Below are 12,980 nucleotides of genomic sequence, written 5' to 3'. Positions count from 1 at the left end.
AACGCTTATAGTATTTGGTTATTTGGTAATACCGCATTGGTTTTGTAGGTTTCATTCGCCGTGTACCGCGATTATCTCAAAGAATTTGGGGCTTTCAGAATAACGCTTATCTTGGCTAGTTCCATCAGCTCCAATTTCATTTCCGTGTATTCTTCATATTGGTTGGCATTGTGGAGCGAAGACGCGAAAACTGGCGATGCCCTGGACACTGCCCAAAGAGATTTCCGATTGATCGTCTTCGGTGCTTTAGGCTTCGCTCAAAGTTTGGCGTATACCTTTGTGATTATAATATTTACGGTAGCAACTCTGCGCGCATCGCTGGCATTGCATTCTCGGATGCTGTTGAGTATCTTTCGTTCGCCAACAAGCTTCTTCGATACGACGCCAGTGGGAAGGGTGCTTAATCGCTTTTCCAGAGACATCGACATCGTTGACAATCAGCTACCGATGGTTTTACGCATGGCTCTAATTACCAGCATCTTATTTATGGTCACTTTAGCCGGAGTGTGTATTGGAATTCCAGCATTTGCAATACCCGTTATCGTGGTCGTCTCCATATTCGTCGTTTTTCAGGTAAGTATTTTATTCTTTTTAGTTTTAACTAATATTTTTTTTACAATCGAAGATGAAATATGGTTCAATTTCAGTAAAGTTTAGAGCTACAACGCTATCATCGTCAAATTAATTATTATTTTTAATAATGAAGTTTAAAATTTATAATCATTTAGGCTAATAAATAAGGCACAACCCGAGTCATCTAGCGACTTTTAAGGTTTTTATCTCATGTAGCCGGAATAAATTGCGTAGGAGGGTGGAGGCAAGCCCATCATGAAAAGCGAGCCAACAGCTCCCTATACTTACTTTTACCGTTAATCACGTATGGATTTTGTGTAAACGTTTTGGGACGACAAAAGTATAGGCCTATAATCAAGCTTAATAAGCAAACAAAGCTGTAAAAGAATCGAAGGGTTATTATAGAATATTTCGGATCCCATTTCTGTGCCCAGAGGTATTTTATACTTTCCAAAATGTCTGACGTTTTGGGCTTAGAGCCTAATCGTCGCTTCAAAGCGTAGTCATAGACAGTAAATTTTCAATAATATTTCCTTTAAATTCACAAATAAGATATTTAATATTTATCTATCCTCAAGTAAAGGCGCCTACGGGACACTGTTTCTAATTAGTTGATTTTTTCAATCGAATTTTTCGTTGTATGTCTCTGGTTTGCGGACAGATTTCTTTACCATTCTATCTCTTATTAACAAAATCTTGTTTGTTTCTGCTCATAATGAGAAAAGTCATAATTGCGATTAAGCGCGCGCTCTCGTTTTGAAATTGCTAACTGTGTTTTTTTGGTTTTGAATTAAGCGGATAAAGATACGCTTTAAAAAACGTAGGGTAAATGCAATAGTTTACTTATTTCAACCTACACCACAAACAATATTTCGATTTAATCTGCTTCTAAGATTAAACTCGGAGTAGAAAGCTACAACTATTAGTTTTATTTATGTCACTACGACTGAATATGTCAGAGTCTCGTAAATGCATCGTAATATATGTTAGTATTTCTCTAATAGCGATTTTACGCCGCTGTCAGTCGACAATTGAAGAGAATTTCATCGATAAGGGACTCGTTTGTGTTTTCTCACTTCTCGACATCTCTCAGTGGCTTGACTATCATCCGAGCCTGCAAGGCTTCTCCTAGATTTCTGGGGCAGTGTCGCAATCTCATCGACAACCGCGGCGCAGTTTACTATTTAACTGAAATGACCGGAAGGTAAATTAGTCATTGAAAAAGTTAATTCGTTTTCTCGTACTCTAAAGGCTTGTTTTCAATAGGGCAAAAACGCCCCAACGGTGAACGCCGACGCGAAAAATTCCCGTTAGGCCTAATGGAATATTTTTGTGTCGACTGTCACCGTTGTGGCGTTTTTGCGCTAGTGAAAACCAGCCTTTACGCGCACTTCCTTGGGTAGTAGTAATTTATACAAAATTATTCTTTGAAATGAAAAGGAAAAGCTTAAGAGGGAATACATACGAACATATTTAAAAGAACATCACCATTTTCAGATAGTTTTCCAAGATAATTAGTGTGAATCGATTTAGGTGTCGAGTGCAGTTGCTTCGATTAAACGATTAAAATTATGCGACTGCGACAGAGAAACCGCTTTATCTTTGATAAATGGAATAGGTGTTAGATTAAAGATGGAAACTTGTTTAAAGAATCTTTCGATTTGAATAATTTATCCAGAACTCCTAATTGAATGTTTTGGGAGGCTCAGTTTCGTAAATATTTAATTTAAAACGTTTTAAAATATTTATAGTTACGTTAACGATATCCATTACCGAGTCATTCTTATCAGTTTTATCATTAGATACAATTATTCATTAGACCTTGGTAATAACTTATCATGGGTTAACGAAATGACGGTTATCGGAAGAAGGAAAATAGCTTTTCGTTAACTTCTTGCGGAAAGGGTTAGTGAAGTATAAAGCTTATAAAAAATATAATCAAAGAACTTCAACAATGGAAATTTCAATGACTTTGAACCACGTATTTCAAGGTCATTCGAAATTAATTTCAAGCTTAAAAACTCATTTCCAATCGGAAAAGTGTGTGCCATTAAAGCGATCTTAATTGATCAATAAGAAGCGGATAAAATTGAGGAATAAGGAACAAATACAATTGTTAAAATCCCCCTAGACCATTAGGGCATTATGTAAAAAATAGAAATAGTAATAAGTTAAAAATTATTTGCGTTACTGTATCCAAATTGTTTTGATAGACTAATCATGGTAGGAGATCATAGACTATGAACATTCAATTGAACTTGAAGGTTGTCTTCAAGGTCATTTAAAATCTATCTCAAGAACCAAATGGTTTAGAAAAAGCTGGAAACCAAAAGACCCATTTTGATCCTTCTAGAATACACGTGCTTCCAATAAAAGACAAAATTTTATGTTAAACAGTTGGCTGAACATAAGACTTGCACTCATAGCGAACTTCCTTCTGTATTGTGCTGCAATTTTTACCACTATCGCTAAAGGAAGCCTCTCACCAGGAGTTGTTGGGTTCCTCATCTCAAACGTCAATATCGTAAGTTGGCAATCTGTTCACACTACATTTCGTATTGGCGATTAGGCGGTTCCCTCCAAAAACTTTCAGATTACATGTTTTCCATAAATTAATAAATTTAATATGAAATTGCGGAGAAATTGAAAAATATTTCACGATTATGTAGAATCCAGTTTTTCACTGTGAAAAAATACAAAAAGTTGTATGGCATACTCAAAAACTTTGGTTCGATCCAAAATGATCTACTTTTACTTGGCCATAAAGTCATAGCCAAAAGGTTGGCGCTACACAAACATTTTAATTCCTACATCGGTTGCAAAACCGGTCTTACCACGAGCACGATACAGCTTATTAATTAATGACTTCTGTATCATATCCAGAGTTATAATTGGTTCAATGATTCTTTGGCGTAAGAGTTCCAGCTTTTCGTAAAATTGTTCATTTATGAAGCTCAACCGAGATATGTCAAGAGATGCAATTCTAGATGTTAAACAACATTACGATGTTGATGCTCTGGCATACCATCATGCCGGAACCAAAGACATATGTAATTGGCCAAAAGGAATGTCATCGAATTCTAAAATTTAACATTTAAATATTTTGCCTATCATCACGATAAATAAATGAACCATGAACATTTCTTTAATTTCACTGAAATTTACAAATTAAAGAGTTCCCTGTTTCAATTTTCGTAATTCTAGGTTCTGCACTTTTTGAGAAAAGGGCCTATTCGAGAAATTTGACACAACCTGTATAATAAATACATATTCACAATATTTTATGTTTTTTATTCAATTTGAATATGGAAAGTAAATTATGATTTCGAAGCTTCAAATTTCCATATAGCTTAATTTCGATATGAAGTAACCAGAGTTTCCAAAAAAAAACAGAAACAAATCGATTGTAAACATAATTGTTCTCTTTCCTTCGAACTATTTCCCAATTTACTTCGTTACTTAAGATAGAAAAATAGTTCAGAGACAAAAATATAAAACAGCACTTTCCTTTCTCATCCATGTCTTTAATAGAGCGTTCTATAAAATCGGCCCAAAACCGGCCAAACAGACTATAGAGCTAGTTCAGCAGGACCAACAACATTTTTTATTCTTTGGTTTAAGAGAATTCAGCTTATGTCCTGTCTTTATATGAATATTTTAGAGACGTACCTTTTCGGAGTTGTAGGAGGAACCCTAGATGTTGAAGTATGTTTGGGGTTAAGAATATTTTCATGATCTAAGTTTCTTTTTAAACCCATGGATTTGGGACTAGTATTTTGCAATTGCTATCATACATTGATTACAAAAATCATTTAAAATAAGAAAAACGGCGCGGAAAGCCGGAAATTAGAGAAGCTTAGGCCCGCAACTACGCTACTCATAAAAATCGACTGCTCTCAATTTCTTACGGGTTTGCCAGATAAATATTTTTCTCTCACGCAAAAAACCGGCCAAACCTTCACCTCCTCCGAACTTAAAGGGGGAAAGCACACCACACTGATTTTATAGAACGCTCTATCCTCGATACAAAAATAAAAATCTTGTTCAGCTTCCAAAATTGTAGCATAATCATAAAAATAAATTGAGCCACGCTTCCGGCTCAATAAAACGATAGCACTCTTAGCAGTGAAAACCTTTAGAATGTTAATTCGTTAGTGAAGACGGTATTTAGTGGATGCCTTGAGCAGTACCGTGATATGCATTGAAACATATATTGTTATTTCCTAATATACTTTTTGCTATAATATTCGATCAAATTACAATCAGGAGCTAACACAGAAGTAACTGTAAACATTTTCAATTTTAGATTATTCAAATTATTCCTATTATGGTGAAATTTGTATTGTTCGCTGAAAACCAAAGTGTCTCAGTGGAGCGCATTCACGAATACTCTCATTTGTCCTCGGAAGCTCCCCGGGAAACCACCGATCTCACGCTACCTCCGTCATGGCCGAAGAAAGGTCGAATAGTTTTCCGACAATGCAGCGCTCGATACAGAGAAGGACTTGATCTTGTCTTGAATAACATCTCCTTCGAAATACGTTCCAAGGAAAAGGTTTCTATTCTTAATATTGTTAAATCTATTATTTTTTTAATTTTAAACTAAACATCTAGCAGGTAGCCGTTTATTGTACACGCAAAAGACTTTACAGAATACATTTTTTTTTTGGAATTTCGGTATTTTGTAACAATTTAAAAAGGCACAATATTTTAAAACACTAAGTACTGAAATATATGGGTTTAAAAATAATAAACATTACAAACTAAAATTTATATAAAAGCAAAATAACTATTCTCAGGTTTTACGCCACTTTTAATACAACATCTTGAAATTTAAAAGGAAACGTTAAACTCTATAACCCCGAGACCTAGAAATTTCGGAGACAATGATATTTTGTATTTTTTGTGCCATTCCCGTTCCGTTTTCTATTAATACGGGTGTTTTGATTTGCTCTGACTGGGCATTGCTTTCAGAAACTGCAAGAGATAGAGTTGTGAAATTTTCAGGGCATTATTTCTAGTGTGGGATCGTCATAAATCCTAAATTTCAGAAAAATCGGAAATAATTTCGGGTTTTTGTAAAAAATATGTTTTCACCTGTAGGTTCTAGGAACAACGTTTCAAGCCCAGTTCACACTATACAATTAATTGGGCCACTTAACTGAAACCAACTAATTGTAAGCAAGAAAATTGAATAGTGTGAACAGACAAATTGTAACCATTGTTCCACCTTTTTCTGTTCACACTGTACAATTTTCTTGCTCACAACTAGTGGTTTTCAATTAAGTGGCCCAATTAATTGTATAGTGCGAACTGGGCTTCAATGAGAAAGTTGTAGGGTGCTGTCGAAATTGTTCAAAGAAATTGGTTTCATTGGAAAAGAACACTTCTTCACGAAGATATGAGCTGACGAAAATAACAATCTGTCCATAGGGGCCAATAGCCTTCGCATTTTTGTACGTAAATGAAAGAAATCTCTGAAAGATTTAATTGAACATTTTATTCGAATAAACATAAGAATTTTACAAGTGATGTTCTATGATACCTCCGTTTGCCGCGATACATGTTTGGGCACGATGAAGCATGTTTAGAAACGAGCGTCTGATCATATCAGGAGTGACAAGTTCGAAGGCTACAGTAATTCGGTGACGCAAATCTTCGATGTTCTTAACGGGCATCACGTAAACTTGTGCTTAGGAGTTAGGTCCGGAGACCTCGCAGGCCATCGAACATGACCGTTCCTGCCAAATTAACGCTGAGGGAACTCCTTGTTAAGATGCATCTACTACACATCTAGGTACGTGGGGTGGTGCGCCGTCATGTTGGTACCACATCTGTCTGTAAGCTTCCAGCGGAATATCTTCTAAAGCGTATGCTATTTCGTTCTGCAAAAACGCCAAGTAGCGTTGTCCATTAAGACGAGATGGGAGGAAAAATGGATCAATAACTCGATCCCCGAGCAAACCCGCCCAAACATTCAGTCGGAGTTGTTGTTGATGATGGTGGTGAGGAAAACCCAAGTGAGGATTTTCGTCACACCACATGTGGGTGTTTTGATGGTTGAAAGGCCCATCTCTCCCAAAGGAACACTCGTCAGTCACCAGCATTTGATTGATGAAATTTGGATTTTCATCAGACATTGTTATTAGCCAGTTGCTGAAATCAAATCTACGTTCCACATCTCCTTCGTGCAGATCTTGGTGGAGGCTCGCTCGATACGGATGGAAGTTGTGATTGTGAAGAGTGGTCCACACGTAATTCGTCGATAACCCGAGATAGTCGCTTGCACTTCCGACGCTTGCTCGAGGATACGCAACAAAATAGGCTAGAACGGTGTCTTTCATGTTGATGTTTTGACGACCTGGTCCACGAAATTGACGTTTTCGTAAGTCTGAAAATCACGAACAGCTCCAAGAACGGTGTTGTGGCATGGTCTTCTATCTGGATTGGCTTTACGATTGGCTTCACCATAAAATAAGTCGACCATAAAAGCACGCTGATCACGAGAATAATTCAGTGGCATGTTGATTAGACTCAATAAACGTTAGAGAATGGTTGAAAACCAAAAGATTTCACATTAAGTACTAATTGAAAACTTGACCTCTGTGCGTAGTTGGCCTACTGATACTTTTTTAGGCCTACTGTAGGCCTAAATTGGCGTTTTGGTAAATTACATGTACTTTTTTAAAGTAATTTAATCTTTAAACGTGATTTCTTTCATTTGCGAACAAAAATGTGAAAGGCTATTGGCCCCTATGGACGCTTGTTTTTTTTTCATCAGCTCATATCTTCGTGAAAGTGTTCTTTTCCAATGAAACCAATTTCTTTGAACATTTTCGACAGCACTCTACAACTTTATCATTGAAACGTTTTTTCTAGCACCTACCGGTGAAAAAATATATTTTTTACAAAAACCCGAAATTATTTACGATTTTTCTGAAATTAAGGATTTAAAGCGATCCCACACTAGAAATAATACCCTGAAAATTTCGCAACTGTATCTCTTGCAGTTTCTGATAAAAATGCCCAGTCAGAGCAATTCAAAACACCCTGTATATTGTCTGGGACCCAGGAGTCCGTCTAGTAAGGTGTATTAAAATTTTTATCGGACTTTATCGGATAGCTCTAATGCTTCATGGCAGTTGCAATGTGCTCATTTTCAAAATTTATATTAACTGAGAGTACTTAGGTTCAGACCCAGTACACTTCATTTTCCATAAATCTGTTTTTGTGACTGAGTGCCTATTAGTACTGACAATGTGGCGCTCGTTTTGAACAATATCTCCTTCGAATAACGTTACAAGGAAACGGCATCTGGTTCTCATATTGTTTATACTATCTGTAGTGTTTCTAGTGAGATAAATTGTCACCCGATCATGGATATTATAAATTATAATCTCATTATACTGAGGATATTACAATACTAATCATTTGTTACTGGCTCAAGAGTTTGTCAAGCTAGAATTATTTAATGTCGTCATTGCCCGACCATCAGCGGCATGGTTAAAGCTGGATTTTAAAATTTTAGCTTCAACTTACACGACATGTTATTTTATTAACCCATTGTTTCTTAATCCCCAGATTATTCTCATTTACTTAATAACGACGAGAGGTGTTACAAAACATACTTATTGTTGTTTGCGTTGAGAGATCTAGTATTGTCATCCTTTCCTATATGAACATAGTAATGATACCGCGCGTTTGTCTATAACTAAACATCATTTGAATACTTTAAGGACTTGGAAGTTTTGAGACCTTGCATTAAACGTTCAGTTAATAGGTGGTTTTTTTTTCGCTTGTCCGAGGACAAAAAGGGTAAACGTTTTACCCTAAAACATTTTATTCGCCTGTTCTCGGGGTAAGATTTACCCTGTCCCGAATTTTGTTCGCTTGCTCCAGAGCTCTAAGGTTACACTTTTTACTCCTCCTCGAAAGGAGGTGTAGAGGGATTAATTTAGCTTTGTCGTCTGCTTAAACGAAAACATGACGGGTTTAGACCTCTTCACATGAGGCAAGCTTCTTGTAAATAACCTTTAACCTTTAACTACTCCCTTCTTACTCCAACTCGTTTTTTTCGTCAAGACAGATTTGAAGTAAAATGACGTCATAGGGCTACACTTTTTAACCTGCTCAAAAAACCCAGAACAGGCGAAAAAAAAACCACCTGACGTACAACCTAATCGCGCGGAACACATAACAGCTTGATGGAAAAAAACGTTCAACGTTAGGAAACGCTGACAGTCCATTTATAATTATGAAGTATAAAGAATTATTGACTAAACAATCTTTAATATGTGTTTGATGATTATTCATGGTGTTCCGCATTTCCCAAGGTTAAAATATCAAGTCTTATTCTCAAAAACGACACATTTCTTAATCATTTATGTTGATAAATCCAAAATTATTGTTAATCAGTCTTTAAGGTTCATTTTAATTTATTTATAAATTAAATATATTATATGTCTAAACGGCCCATAAAATTATGCAGAATACTAAATGTCTGGAACATTTGACACAATAACGTTACTGCTACGGAAAATCAAGAAATAAAGTAATTAACAATCGGTTCTGGAGATGTAAAACGCGTATATTCCGACCCAGTAGATTTTTGAATTCGTGATAATAGTGGAAAAGCAAATAGGTTGTAGGAAAGAGAGAGCTGTGTTGAGAATTATCGCGCATTAAATAGTATAATTAGTTTTATTGGTATTATTGATTTTAAAAATGTAACGCTGTCAAAATTTATTATGTAAAAAGAGCAAAAACTGTTGGTATAGAAAAAAATATATAATTTTAACACATGTATATTTATATCAAATAGTATTCGCGTATATATGTATAACAGAATATAGACCTATAACCAATGTAATATATATTGAAGGAAATTAACGGCGTCAGACGCGTGATTTGAAATATAATTAGAGTTTGTAAGTTCCCGAAAAGTGGAGCTCCGTTTGCAATAACCGAAAAGTGTTATTAAATACCTGTTTGTTCTCAACAGATGCGTTTTTAGTTAATATAGTCATAATAGTACAGGGAATTCAAATGATTTTTCAGTCGGTCATTTGAGTTAAAGTCGGAACAGCTCTCCCGAAATTCACGTAGCGTCTTATACTATTCCGACATCTTATAATAACAGACGAAGACGCTACAAGCTTGTAAGGTTAACCGTATTTCGAAAAGTAGTCAAATTTTCCACTTCTCAGATTATAACATGTAAAATTCATCTCAGGAGCAAAAAAATAACGATGCTCATTTACAAAGGTTGAGTGTTAGTCAGTGATAAACATTATTATGGAGAATCAGAATTATCAATCGAAATTCTACGAAATACAAGAACGACTCCAATTTGAAAAAAAAATCATTATTTGTCTCACTTTTGGGAAGGTTAACAGAAATTTAGAATTTTATCAGAAACCAATACAGTCAAAAACGGAGTAGATTATATTCAGTGGGGGAGGGGGGTAAAAAGCAAAAAATTACGTTTGTAAGTCTTCAACGACCGCAAGTTTATGACCCTCTTTAAAGCAACATATACCAAATGAGGAACAAAGCTTATGAACTGTCATCATGCATTTTGTTTATTATAGGTCGGAGTTGTTGGTCGCACTGGAGCCGGTAAAACCTCGATTACTATGGCATTGTTCAGACTAATCGAACTCTCGTCTGGTCAAATCCTGATCGATGACGTGGACATCGGCAAAATGGGCCTGTACGACCTCCGCTCCAGACTGACCATCATTCCTCAGGACCCCGTTCTCTTCTCCGGCCCACTGCGACTGAATCTGGATCCTTTCAACAAATACTCGGACCAAGACATCTGGTCTGCTCTGGAGCACTCGCATTTGAAGACATTCATCAAGTCACTGGAAAAAGGACTATCTCACGAGATCACTGAAGGGGGAAATAATCTTAGGTTTGTTAAAATGCGTATCTGCCGTGCTATTGCAAAACTAATTGATGGGGTACGATTTAGTTTACCTTAAAAGAAAACATTGCGAACTGAGAACTTAAGTTTCAACTGAATGTGACACAAAAAAAGAAATAAATTAAATTTAAACTATCATGACCCAAGAATTTATAGTTTCACACCTTATATTTTCTAACTGTCTTCGCTTTTAATTTAAAAATGAAAATGAAATATTATATCTCAAACACGAAATCCCCATCTTATTTTAATAAAATACTTATACCCACTCGAAAGTATTTTTTCAACTTTGCTTTCAACCAATTGAAACACCAATTGTATATCATATCGTAATTTAACTACTCACCATCGATAGTTTTATACATTTTGTTTGGTTTTAAAACTATTCGTAAGTAAAATTACATTTAACTATTGATTAATCCGCTTCCTATGAAATATCCCCGACAGTTTTGCTATTTTTTTTGCCGTAATATAAATTTAATTTGTAATGTTAGCTTTAAATTAAAATTTTATTTAAACGTTCATGCGTTTCCTTCGTTAAAATTTAATTGCATTATTTCTAACTGTTAATATAAAGCCAAATTTATTTTCATAAATTAAAGATACAAATGCATTTAGATTAAGAACTGAATAAAACCGAAATCTATTTCTTTCCTTTTATCCATCTTTTGCATTAATCAGTGATTCGTAAATTAAATTGCTCTTTACCTAAAAATGTATATAATTGAAATTACCAACGGTGTGCTGTTGATAATTTATTATGTTCTAGGGCATATTAAAATACATGTTGTTAAAATTTTATGTCTATGTGATAGTGTGGGTCAACGCCAATTGGTTTGCTTGGCCCGAGCATTGTTGCGAAACACCACAATTCTCGTCTTGGACGAAGCAACCGCTTCTGTGGACCTGGAAACAGACGAACTGATTCAAAACACCATACGCCAAGAGTTTGCTAATGCCACAGTTTTGACAATTGCCCACAGACTAAACACTATCATGGACTATGACAGGTCAGATTATTTTTATTATATAGAAATAACCTTGACATGTCGCTTACCTTTAATTCAAACGTTTTGTTTATTATTGGGCCTTGCAGTTAAATTCAACTAATAATTTTACCTTATATTTCCCATAAAATGAAGGTTGTTTCATAATCTTTTGCAGGGTGTTAGTGCTTGATCATGGAACCGTTGCGGAATTCGATGCCCCAAATACTTTGCTAGAAAGAGAAGATTCAATGTTCTATAGTCTTGCCAAAAGTGCCAATCTTATAAAGGAATTGTGACCTCATTTTGATCATTTATACATCTTACTTCACCTCGATTTACACTCTTAGATTTCATCGCACATAAGACCAACAAATAAAGAACGGTACACAACATCCAATTGAGTATTTTACACTGATTATAAATCTTAGCGGCCGAAATGCTAGGCGGGCTCTATGAGAGAAAGAAAAGTATTAAATGGCCAAGTAAAAATAAAATTTATTAGGGATAAGCCCTTCCCAAAATGTTTAATTGCGTTTTTATTTAAAGTATTTAATAGGGTTATTTAATTTAATTTAAGTGAACTACGGTTAAGTTTAGTCTATGGACTCCAAAGATTGTTTTTTTTTTTCGGTTTCGTGTTGTTTAAATTTGCCCCATATCAGATTAATTAAGATGTTTCTCGTCTAACTTAAATAAAGTGAAACGCGTAAATATAAACTTTGTTCCTCATTCAATGTTCGTATAAACAATGGAATTTTAAAATGAAGTAAAATTTGTAAATATTGAGAAGTTATGCGAAGGAATTAAAAACTCAACGATTCAAAGTACACTATAAAGCAAATTTATTGTTAAAATATTTTAAACATTAAAATAGTTCAACTAAAAAAAAAATACTTTGTAACCCCAAACCAGTAGATTTGCATTTTAATGTTTCCCTCCCACAACTTTTGTATCGCGCTTAATAATGTATTTACCCTGGATTCTTTCTTCGTTTGAACTCCACGTAACCGGTGTCATTAGACTTCTAACTGCGTTTGAAAACGGCGGCGTACTCGCCACAAGCCGAAACATGTCGCGCCTTTTTTTTTAGTTGAACTTTTTTAATGTTTAAAATATTTTAACAATAAATTTGCTTTATAGTGTACTTTGAATCGTTGAGTTTTTAATTCCTTCGCATAACTCTTACACTAGTTTGGAGTTACACATTGTATATTGAAAAATTATATCGTAAATTTTATGCATTTTTTCTCGTGAAAGCAACAAACATTGCCAAAACATCAGAAGAGTATCATTTCAATACTGTGCTTTGCTAAAACGAAAGGGCAACATTTCTACTTCCATGTTTGATCTTTTGCGGACGATGGGAAATAAAACATTAATTTTCACTTGGAATGTTTCAGTGTTTTTGTTTCTTATATAGCACATTTTTTATATAAGACAAATAAGTATACTACGACTTCCAAAGGTATTAATTTATTATCTGTTCATTT

At 35.0% G+C, this 12,980-nt stretch overlaps 1 protein-coding gene across 3 annotated transcripts in view; it reads left to right on the top strand.

Annotated features, from left to right (window-relative positions):
• LOC149946013 (ATP-binding cassette sub-family C member 1-like) overlaps window positions 1-12,207 on the top strand; it is a 40,589-nt gene extending 28,382 nt beyond the window's left edge. For all 3 annotated transcript variants that reach the window (XM_090172095.1, XM_090172096.1, XM_090172094.1), the window contains 7 exons: window positions 49-573; window positions 1,578-1,777; window positions 2,971-3,097; window positions 4,880-5,128; window positions 10,164-10,489; window positions 11,317-11,511; window positions 11,666-12,207. In XM_090172095.1, coding sequence (XP_090028221.1) covers window positions 49-573; window positions 1,578-1,777; window positions 2,971-3,097; window positions 4,880-5,128; window positions 10,164-10,489; window positions 11,317-11,511; window positions 11,666-11,786 — 1,743 coding nt within the window. In that variant the 3' untranslated portion in view covers window positions 11,787-12,207. The remainder of the gene's footprint in view (window positions 1-48; window positions 574-1,577; window positions 1,778-2,970; window positions 3,098-4,879; window positions 5,129-10,163; window positions 10,490-11,316; window positions 11,512-11,665) is intronic.
• The last annotated feature ends 773 nt before the right edge of the window (window positions 12,208-12,980 follow it).

Source organism: Leiobunum rupestre, chromosome 4, assembly GCF_980474605.1.
Source record: "Leiobunum rupestre chromosome 4, qqLeiRupe1.1.hap1, whole genome shotgun sequence".
NCBI lineage: Eukaryota > Metazoa > Arthropoda > Arachnida > Opiliones > Sclerosomatidae > Leiobunum > Leiobunum rupestre.
The sequence above is the reverse complement of the archived record's forward strand: the minus strand, read 5'-3'. Positions and strand labels throughout refer to the sequence as shown.